General features: G+C 45.6%; 1 protein-coding gene across 5 annotated transcripts; it reads left to right on the forward strand.

Moving 5' to 3' along the window:
• Nucleotides 1-421: 421 nt before the first annotated feature.
• ZBTB18 (zinc finger and BTB domain containing 18) lies at nt 422-8,067 on the forward strand. Of its 5 annotated transcripts, XM_064414686.1 has the most exons (3): nt 453-710; nt 2,038-2,121; nt 4,230-8,067. In XM_064414686.1, the coding sequence occupies exons 2-3, from the start codon at nt 2,109-2,111 to the stop codon at nt 5,810-5,812; spliced, it is 1,596 nt and encodes a 531-aa protein (XP_064270756.1). In that variant the 5' UTR covers nt 453-710; nt 2,038-2,108; the 3' UTR covers nt 5,813-8,067. The 5 variants fall into 5 exon arrangements, with proteins under 5 accessions (XP_064270757.1, XP_064270756.1, XP_064270755.1 ...); XM_064414687.1 differs by lacking the exon at nt 2,038-2,121 and having other exon boundaries at nt 422-710; XM_064414685.1 differs by lacking the exon at nt 453-710 and having other exon boundaries at nt 1,358-2,121.
• Nucleotides 8,068-11,115: the final 3,048 nt, after the last annotated feature.

Consider the following 11,115-nt stretch of genomic DNA (forward strand, 5'->3'; position numbering starts at 1 on the left):
GGGAGCCCCCGATGGAGCGGGAGCACCGCGGGCACCGCTCCCGCCCGGCCCGGGCCGCGCCGCACCTGCCGCCGTCCCGCCATGCCCCGCGCCGCCGCCGCGCCCCGCCCCGCCGGCCCCGCCCCGCGCCGCTCGCCCCGCCCTGCCCGCGCGCGGCCCCGCCCCCTTCCGCCTCGGCTCCCCGCCGGGTCACGCCCCCGCTGCCCGTCCGCGCGCCGCGATTGGCGGCGCCGCCGGCCTTCCCGGGCCGCCCCGCTCCAATCGGCGGCCGCCGCGGCCCGTCAGTCAGCGGCGGGGCGCCGCGGCGGTTGGCGGCGGCGGCGGCGCGGGCGGGCCGCGCTGTCAGTCAGGGAGCGGAGTCCGAAGTGGGGAGCGGGGAGGGAGGGGGCGAACATCTGTCTGCCGCAGCCGGGCCCGGCTGTGCCGCCGCCGCCGCCGCGCGAGCGCCCCGCGCCCCCGCCCGCCCCCGGCCCCCGCCCGCCCCCGCGCCCCGCCGGTGCCATGGGGAGCCGCTGAGCGCGGGGCCCGCTTCGCTCCGCCGGCTGCCCCGCTCGCTCCTCAGCCGCCGGCAGGGGGGAGCCCGGGGGGGGCGGCGGCCAGCGGGCGCGGGGGGCGGGCGGGGGGCGAGGCGCGATCCCGGAGCGGCAAGTGAGCGAAGAGGAGCCGGCGGGCGGCGGCGGGAGCGCGGGGACTTCGGGCCGCCGCGCAGTGTGAGTCCCGCTGCCCCCATCCCCACACACCCGCCGCGCCGGGGCCGGGGCCGCTGCGGCCCCGCGGGGCGGGCGGAGTTGGCGGCGGGTCCGGCCGGGGGTGGGCGGAGGGGCGGGGGCAGCGCTCCCCGGGCGGTGGGACCGGCCGCCCCGGCTGCGCTCCCGGTTACTTTTCTTTTGTTGCCGCCGTGACCCGGGGGCGGCTTTTCCTGCGCGCCGGGCAGCTGCTTCCTTCCCCGCGGGGCGGCTGCCGGCGCGCCCGGCCACGGCCCGGCCGCGGGCGGGGGCGGCGCTGCCCGCGGGACCAGGGCCCCGGACGGGAGCGAAGGGCCGGGGGGGACACGCACAGCCCCGGCCAAAAGTTGCCGCCGCCCGGCGGGGCTGGCGGGGCCGGGCCCGCCGGGAACTTGCTGCGCGCCGCCGGCTCCCCGCCCGTCCCGTCCCGTCCCGTCCGTCCCGGGGGGCGGCGGGCTGTCCCCGCCCGGCGGCGGGCAGGTGACCCGCCCCGCTGGGGACACGCGTGAGTGTCGCCGGGGGGGCCGGCGCGGCTCGGGGCTCCCGCTCGGGCGGGGGGGCCGCTCGGAGCCCGCGGGGCCGGGACCCGCGTCCCGGCGCCGCCGCGGTCACATAGCTGGGCAGCCCCGGCCCCCGCGGGCAGGAGCCGGGGGGGAGCCGAGCGGAGCGCTCGCAGTGCAGTGCCCCGGCCAGGGGAGCTGCTCGGCGGCTCGAAAGGAGCCGGAGTTGGTGCTCGGTGTCACTTGCGCTGCCTTAAACGCTGGAACTGAAAGGACCGGCGGCGGAGCGGGGAGCTGTGAGGTGGTAAATAGGTCCGGTTAATTTCAGCTTTTAAATGAACCCCTGGGCTCAGTAAAGCCCCGAGCCGGTGTGGCTTTCTGGGGTAACCCCGTGGCTGGGGTACGCTGTCAGCGCTTAAAGCGGACCTCCAAGTTAAGGCAGAAGTGTTGCTATGCTGCACATACAGTAAAGCCCCATATGTTTAGGATTTTCTTTTTTTTTTTTTCCTCCCTGTTAGAAAGTTTGAAAAAAAGAGACTTTGAAGTATTTTGTTTATACTAACAGAAGAGAAAAGTTCTCCTAAGAAAAAGCTGGTGGCAGGAGTGTAGAGGAGTAGCATATGGCATTAAAAGGAGCACAGCTGGAGGTAGCATTTCCATCTGAACATGATGTCAGAGCAGCTGACAGCCTGCCATCCCTCAGCCTTTTATTCTAACACACAGACAGGGAGTTAGTGTGTGCAGATCTGTGTGTGGAGAAGGTATCTCATTCCTCTCTAACATCATCTCCACTTTGCATCTGTCTCTCCTAGTCTGCTTTTTTTCCACCGATCTAACAGACCTGGAGCCAGCAAGACTCAGAGGAAAGGACTTAATCAGGTTTATGTGTACTAAAGGTAGGAGTAGCAATAGATTAGATACAGCATATTTCTGTTTTGGTGTGTTGTTTATTGAATTTTAGAAAAAAAATCACATTACTTTTCTAACCAAGTTTAGAGGTAATATATGAAATTGAGTATTAAATAGATAAGTGGACTTAGTCAAAAGGCTTGGACTACAGTTGGACAGTATCAGTTCTTGGGCACATTGTTAGCATTAACTTTAATGCATATTGTGGGAATGTCTTGGTTTGGAAGAAGGAGAGAGCAAGTTCATCCTGAATTTCTGAGACCAAAACTGCAATGGATTTAGTGGCAAGCCTAAAGAGAGTTTTGCTTTATGTTCTTGTCTTGCATCTTTTAAATTACTTTACAGGGGTTTTAATGAAATATACAAGAGTGTGGGTTTTTACAAAAGGACCTTCCTGGCTAAAATGTGTTTGTAGGGAAGTCTTTCGTTACATGGTTAAATATCCAGTAGCTCAGAAATGTGGTAGCATACAGCTGTAGTGCTTCTGAAAGATAGAAATCAGTTATGTGTTTAAAAACTTTTGTACCCGGGAGAATGACTTGACTGGTTTCCTCTTTTCTTCCTTGCATGTAGCATTTGAAATCTTTTATTTAGTGCAACAATAATTATTTGAAGGAGTTTTTGTATTTGCGACTAATTTAGAACTTGTAGATTTGAGCTGCCTGAATTGGCCAGACAGCTGTAATCGCACTCCTCTATTCTTAATCTCTTTATCTGGGCAGCAGCTGCCATATGGCCACAGTCAGCTGGATCAGATGTTTATAAGCTTCCTTCTTCGTCCCTCTCTGTCCTTTCAGCCTCCTAATTTGATCACAGCTACCTTGTGAGCTGCCCTCCAATCTTTATTTTTAGCCCTCTTAAGGATTAGGATTGATGTTGGCTGTGGGGCACTTAAAGTGATTGTATTGTAAATCTTCATGGTTTACTCTAGCAATGGTATTTTACAGAATATAGTAGGGCTTGTGTTGTAAGTTTTAGTACATCTTGGTTTGCAAAGGATGAAGGTTTTTCAATAATATCTGCCAGCCTGGAGAGTCACGATCTGCTTAGATGGTTTGGGAGACCATTGCTATCAATCACAGAAGAATAGATTAACATAGGTTTTTAAAAGATTTTACTTTCCATTTGATTTTTGACTTCTTTACTTCTTTTTAAGTTTATTTTGTCTTTATCATCAAGGAAGGCAAATAAAATACACTTGGGTAAGAACAGTACTTGGGATACTCTTTCTAAACGTGGACACACGCTCACGTTGAATGGTTGAATGACTTTTTTTTTTTTTTTAAAGCTTAGTACTGCAAACTCTGCCTGGTGTGGGAGGGGAGGGAAATTTCTGTCCTTCTGCACTGGGGAAGTGGTGCTCGTTGGCGTTTTGGTTGTTAGCTTTCTTTTGTATATTCTGCATGTTGGCAAAAAATGTTCATGTTCTATTGTACAGTGTGGAAAAGGTTTAAAACCTTAAAAAAAACCTGTACTTACAGAGAAGAAAGCCACATGAACTAAATTTGTAAAAATGTCCATTTTTGCTGTTGATATAAATTGACACATGTAAATAATTTTTGTAGTTTATGAACGTTAGACTTGGGTATACAGATTTGGGTATACTAATATTTTTTCATGTGAGAACCTCTCCTGTTACTACAATTTGACTTTAAAAAGAAGGTAGATGATCTGGTACATTTTTTCTGCTGCTTCTGTGATCTCTCAAACTTTGTGCTTAAAAAAAATTTTTTTTTTTTTTGTGGTGGTGGGGGGGCTTGCCCTCCTAGGGACTCAATCTGGAGGAAGTTCTCTAAAAAAAAAAACCAAACTGTTTAACAGATTTTATGAACAGCAGTGATACTTTAAAAAAAAATTGCAGATGTACCCATGCGCTCAATAGACTGGCTTATTTACCACAGAAAGGAAATCATGACTGTAGTGGTCAGTCGGGGAAAGAGTTGCCATCGTACATTTGTGTTAAATAATCTTTGCGTGGTGTCAGCACCAGAATTTCGGCAATACAGATACCAGGTTTTTAGAGTGGAATTGCTTGGATTTATAAGTTCTGTGATTCTGACCTACATTTAATTTTTAAAAATTTTGTTGCTTGTAGGTTATGAAGACAGTATGGAGTTTCCTGACCACAGTAGACATTTGCTACAGTGTCTGAGTGAGCAGAGACATCAGGGTTTTCTTTGTGATTGCACTGTTCTGGTAGGAGATGCCCAGTTCCGAGCGCACAGAGCTGTACTGGCTTCATGCAGCATGTATTTCCACCTCTTTTACAAGGACCAGCTGGACAAAAGGGACATTGTTCATCTGAACAGCGACATTGTTACAGCCCCAGCTTTCGCTCTCCTGCTTGAATTCATGTACGAAGGAAAGCTCCAGTTCAAAGACTTGCCCATTGAAGACGTGCTAGCAGCTGCCAGTTATCTCCACATGTATGACATTGTCAAAGTCTGCAAAAAGAAGCTGAAAGAGAAAGCAACCACGGAGGCAGACAGTACAAAAAAGGAGGAAGACGCCTCAAGTTGTTCAGACAAAGTGGAGAGCCTCTCCGACGGCAGCAGCCACATGCCAGGAGACTTGCCCAGCGATGAAGATGACGGAGAAGATGAAAAATTGAACATCCTGCCTAGCAAAAGGGACTTGGCGGCTGAGCCTGGGAACATGTGGATGAGATTGCCCTCAGACTCAGCAGGCATTCCCCAGACTGGCGGAGAGGCAGAGACGCACACAGCAGCAGCTGGAAAAACAGTAGCCAGCCCCTGCAGCTCAACAGAGTCTTTGTCCCAGAGGTCTGTCACCTCCGTGAGGGATTCAGCAGATGTTGACTGCGTGCTGGACCTGTCTGTCAAGTCCAGCCTTTCAGGAGTTGAAAATTTGAACAGTTCTTATTTCTCTTCGCAGGACATGCTTAGAAACAGCCTGGTTCAGGTGAAGGTGGAAAAAGAGGCTTCCTGTGATGAGAGTGATGTTGGCACTAATGACTATGATATGGAACATAGCACTGTGAAAGAAAGTGTGAGCACTAATAACAGGGTACAGTACGAGCCGGCCCACCTGGCTCCGATGAGGGAAGATTCGGTCTTGAGGGAGCTAGATAGAGAGGACAAGGCAAGCGATGATGAAATGATAACTCCAGAGAATGAGAGAGTCCAGGTGGAAGGAAACATGGACAGCAGCTTGCTCCCTTACGTGTCAAACATACTTAGCCCTGCTGGCCAAATTTTCATGTGTCCTCTCTGCAACAAGGTCTTTCCTAGCCCCCACATCCTGCAAATTCATTTAAGCACGCACTTTCGAGAGCAGGACGGGATCCGCAGCAAGCCTGCTACCGATGTCAATGTCCCGACCTGCTCGTTGTGTGGTAAGACTTTTTCTTGCATGTACACCTTGAAACGTCATGAGAGGACTCATTCAGGTGAAAAGCCCTACACTTGCACCCAGTGTGGGAAGAGCTTCCAGTACTCCCACAACCTGAGCCGCCACGCAGTGGTTCACACGCGGGAGAAGCCTCATGCTTGTAAGTGGTGTGAACGCAGGTTCACACAGTCCGGAGACCTTTACAGACACATTCGGAAGTTTCACTGTGAGTTGGTGAACTCATTGTCTGTCAAAAGCGAAGCACTGAGCTTACCTACTGTCAGAGACTGGACCTTAGAAGATAGCTCACAAGAACTTTGGAAATAAAATTTTTATATATATAAATAATATATATATAAATCTATATAGTTGTGGTACAGTCTAAAAGCAATCTTGTTTCCTTGAACTGAAAGTTTGGCTATTAGCTTGTTTTTGCACTTTAAGGCAGCATGAATATTTCACTAATTTAGCACTCCAATAAAAATGAATTGTAGAGGTAATCCGACAAAGTAACTAATTGCGGAGCGTATTTTTCCCCCTTTTCGGAATAGAAGCCAGCGGATACTTTACTTCTAAGGAATCTCCAATTCAAAAATTTGGACGTGGCTTTATTCTCCCCAAAACACTGCGTTCTTTTAAACTCTTGATCTTTTTCCCTCTTAAAATCTGAATGTAGAAATCCTCTCCCAATTTTGTCAGTTCCTTTACATTTCTATAATTGCATGAGTCCTTTCTAGCTGTTGGAAACCTGAATGCTTTTAGACCCAAATGGAAAATTTCTGAAATGCTGGATTATCTATTTTTAAACAAGCGGTTGACTTAAAACTTATTATGGCAACTTCTGGATTTCTGACAGTTCCCACTGGAAAAAAAAAAAAAAACACAAAAAAACCAACACAAAAACATAAAACAAAAACCCTGAGAGTACACTGGGATCACTGGGACTCTGTCTTACGTGAAGGTTTGCTTGGGATGAAAAAGGATATTGCAGCTTCAGCAGTGATGAACTGTGTGTTTAAAAAATGTGAATTACTGTTATTGTATACTGTAATTGATTACATGGGCCGGGGGGAGGTATCAAAGAACTTGGCAGGTTGTGTTGATGCTCTTAGTTGAGTCTTGAAAAGTAAATATTAACGCTACAGAAATGCATGATTTTCAGTATATTTTTGTCTTTGTTTGCATTGTATAACTTTAACGAGTGAGTTGAAAATTATTTAATTTCCTTAGGAAAAAAACCTGACACCGTTGAAAATGCCAGTGTTATAAAGACGAGAAATGCACTGTTTTTATTTTATCTAATTTAAATTTACTTTCCCACTGTCTTTAAGTTGAGAAGAACTTAAGCTACGAGTTGCCGATTTAGCTACGTTAACAAGGAGAAAAAAATTGAATGTTTACAACCAGGCTTCGAGATTTGCATGTGCGGTGTGCATTTACTAACCCCAGACCCCTTCTAATTGCACAGACCCCACGCCAGCTCCAACTGAGGTGCGTCCATTTCCCCAGATGAGCATTTGTAGGATTCCTGCTGCACCACTCCACCACAATAGGTCGTTCTTTTTTTTTTCCCCCCCGTTGAAAAGAGGCTGTGGACTGAAAAAAAAAAGCAAAAAAAGCCCCGGGCTGAAAGGCCTGGGCAGGCCTGAGTGACAGGGGGGGCCGGGGGGGCCGGGGAAGGACTATGCGTATCCAAGCAGCAGAGACTGCAGCCTGACGTGTGGTTTTAATGACCAACACGCAGGTCAAAAGCATTTTGCACAGTGTTTGTTTTCCTGTCTTGCACTTACAAATAAGGTCTATGGGAGTAGCATGGAAAACGTTTGCTGTTTTTTCCTTTTTTTTTTTTCCTTTTTTTTTTTCTCTGCTTTTGTTTAAAATTTGATCGCCTTAACTACTGTAAACATAGCCTATTTTTGTGCTTAAGATACTGAATGGAAAACTCCATTGTGTATTGCTGGACTGTTTTGGAAATATTTGGTCAAATGTGTGTTAATTTGGCTGTAATGGCATTTAAAACAAAAAAAAAGCTGTGAAAATGGCCTTGGAGCGTTATCTTTAGTTACTTGAATAGTTTCTAGGTTTAAAACTACATTCTTTTCTTAAGTTAGAAAAGACAATCAGTGTCTGAGGAAAATGGACTTTCTCTTGGATTTTTTTGTGGTCCTCGTGAGTGATTGCTTTTTCCTTTCCTTAGTTTCACATTCTTCTTTTGTTCTAAAACTTAGACTGACATCTAGCTTTGACAATCATAGTATGTTTTATTTTCCTGAGGAGGGAATAACTTATAATGCTGTTTAGTTTTGTACTATTGGTGTGTTGGTGAATTTTTAAACTGTGTGCTAACTGCAATAAATTATATGAACTGAGAAATCAATTCCCTTGTCTTTTTTCCCTCTTTTAAATTATAGTTATGGAGTATTTTTTATATTGTGTAACTTTATTACTTTTGTACAGACTTCTATTGCTAACTGTGTATGGAATATGTTTTCAGTATGCTTTTGGGCACTTTGTTGCTACCATGCATATTTACATCTCACTTAACATTTTAAAAAATTAAATGCTTGTGTTTTGAAAGCATTTCTCTGTGTGCAGCTCTTGATCATTCTATAGAGGTATTTTTTAATAATAATTATTTTTTACTTCCCCAAAGACTTTTGCAGAAGCAGTCTATTGAATTCCAGAAATTTTGTTGCCATGCAAATATCTGTGCAGGCACACAATTCCCTTTGTCGGCTTAATTTCACTCCAAGGAGCTCTCTTGGGCTCACTTTCTTGATATATCAGTCTCTATGAGAACAGCAGAGCAGAAGGCAACAACTTAATCTGAAGCATTGGCCGGGTGCTGACTGGCTGTCAGTGTTACAGTAGGCAGTCAAAATGTCCAAAGTACTGGTAACACATCAAAGCTGTCTGGACTACAGAGAAAAATGGAAATAATCCTAAATCTTCTGGGTATTTCTCTTACAGACTATATGTTTCTCTAAAAATAAAAATATACAAGCTTAGCTAAACCTTTGAAAAAGACCTGGTTTAGATGCTTGTTGCAGGATATACCCAGAATTCTTGTTTGAGGCTGCTCTATCCTAGGAATGAGACCAGCACTGTGGAGCCCAATGGGAATACGAAAGTAGGGCTAAATCAGGAGGCTGGAACAGAGACAGCAGGGCCACTTTGATGGGGGAAAAATACCTTAATTTAAACATTTCATTACAATTATCATCTGCCTAGGTACAACTCAAGCCGTGCAGTGACCAAGTGAATCTCGGCGCCTAAGCTATTCTGCTTGTCTTCCTGCATCAGCGGTAATTTGTATGTAGCCAAAATTATCTTTTTTGCTGTTTTATTCTTTACGACAATTTTCAATCACCCTTTGCTGTGTTAGTGGTGTGGGTTTTTTGTGTTATTAGAGATATTTTGAAAACATTTCCTTCTGTCAATTAGCATCTCCGGTTGCATAGAATTCCTTGTTTTCTAGCAGCAGACCTTTTCTGTAGGCTTTCAGAAGGTACAATATTATGTGTAGTTAAGATGGGTTTAAGTATCGTCAAGACTGAAAGACAGCTAATATTGCAGTGCTGAAATCTGTGCAGCTGATGAGCTTTGGCTGTGGCTCCAGGCAGATTCACCATTTGTTCTCCAACATTAAGATTTTCAAGGATTGTAGATTCCCAAATAAAACTAGACTTAGAAGGAGTCCTTCTTCAGAAGGGAACAGAAAACAAAAATTAGCTGTTAGTGGCACAAATAATTGAAAATATTCTTTATACTTTTGTGGTTTATCTAGAGATGGTTTGTATGTGTGCAGCACACACTTGTGGCCGTCAAACTGTTTCTTCAATGAAAAGATGAAACATACTCCCGTGTGTTGCTTCTCTCCACAGCATTTAATGTACTGACTTACCTAAATAGCTGTAGCATTTTTCTTCTTTCCTCTTTTTTTTTTTTTTTTTTTTTAATACAGTCCCTAGATCATGGAGCATGAATAAGCATTTTCTTTGGCTTGAGGATATTGTGGTAACAAAATCCTCACCGTTTGTGTTGCCATGATGGTTGAAGGCCAGGCACGGGAATGGAAGCTGCGCTCTAAACTTCGCGGGTTCAGACAACTTTCTCTGACCAGTGATAGTCATCACTTTTTAAATGTGAGTACTCCTAGACTGACTCACAGGGAAAATACTAAATATATAATTTGGCTGGGGTTTTTTTAAATCACTGCATCACTGCCCATAACAGCTTAATATTCTTTTAGTTATGAGTGCTTCCTCTAAACTGAAGCTTAGGCGTTTGGTGGGACAGAGACTTTTGAACCAGGCACAGCGTTCTGCAGACCATCTACTTACTGAGATCTGTGTGCATTAGGTGCAATTTGAAAAACTTGGTAGGAGTTTAAAACAAAACTTTCTGGCCAAGGAAGGGAAGGGCTCCTCATTGTTTTTCCTGCTCTCCTGCCTTAGGGTAAAAATGAGTGCCAAACAATTGCATGTACTTCTGTTGACCCTCAATGAAGCTAGTATATTCCCTCAAAACTTGCACTGCCTTGTTCGAAGCCTCAACAAAATTTTTTAATTAATTTGCAAAGCTACAGATTCCCTTTTGCCCTGTGCTGGTTCACCTGTTCGGGCCGGGCACTGCTGTTCTCTCTCCCTGTGACAGCATAACTCTGCTTTCCTACTACAGATAATGGAGCAAGTGATATGGCAGTGGACTGAATGCCTCCTGCCTCGCCCAGCTGAACCTGCAATAATCAAATGCTCTAACGTTTTAATTGATTCCTAATAAGCATAAGAAACTTCAAAAATACATTTTTCTAGCCTACTCAAAAATGAAACTCTGAGCCCACTGTTTTATGATCAGCGATGGTGCAGCAATTTGTGGCTGAGGCAAACTTGGAAGGGGAGAAAATTTCTACCGGCTCCCTCCCCTCACTTTGAAGCAATGCAAATTCCTTTGGAATGAAGGTTAAATATGTTTCAATCCTGCAAAAATACCCCAAAATTAGAAAATTGATGTTAAAATGTTGTCATATAATTCTCTGAGGCCAGATTCTCAAACTTATACATTATTAACGCTCTTTGTCCATGTGATTTCCAAACTGAAATATATCCAGAGTATGGGCTTTTATTAAAGAAAGCTAACCAAAGCATTAAGGTTTTCTTACTGGCACAGTAAATGTGAATTTTAACAGAATTGTCTTTATATTTTTAAAGGGAGGAAGAAACAATGCATAAATCTTTTGGGCTCTTCCAAAATATTCTACTTCAGGAGTCCTGTGAAAATTTTGTAACTCTTCATTCAGATTTTAATTGTGTCATTAATGTAGTGATTTTGGTCATAAAAAATATTTTCTACGTGGTGAGAGAGGAGTCGGTGCTTTATTTGTATGAGTGTTTTTGAACTGAAGATAAAGGTTCCCTTTTGCTGGCAAATGTGGACAGACAGAAGAGTCCTGCTTCTTGAAATCTACAGTCAGCAGCTCCTGCTAGCATGATAAAATTCAACTGAACTTGTGAGTGGGTCTTACCAAATAGAAATGGTCCTTTTTAGAAAGGTTATCCATTTTGTTTTCATAGGCTAAAAAAGGAAGTATTACTTTCAATCAATTGTCAAAGTGAAATGCTCTTGGTGCA

The sequence above is a fragment of the Passer domesticus genome, chromosome 3 (assembly GCF_036417665.1).
Source record: "Passer domesticus isolate bPasDom1 chromosome 3, bPasDom1.hap1, whole genome shotgun sequence".
NCBI classification, from domain to species: Eukaryota; Metazoa; Chordata; class Aves; order Passeriformes; family Passeridae; genus Passer; species Passer domesticus.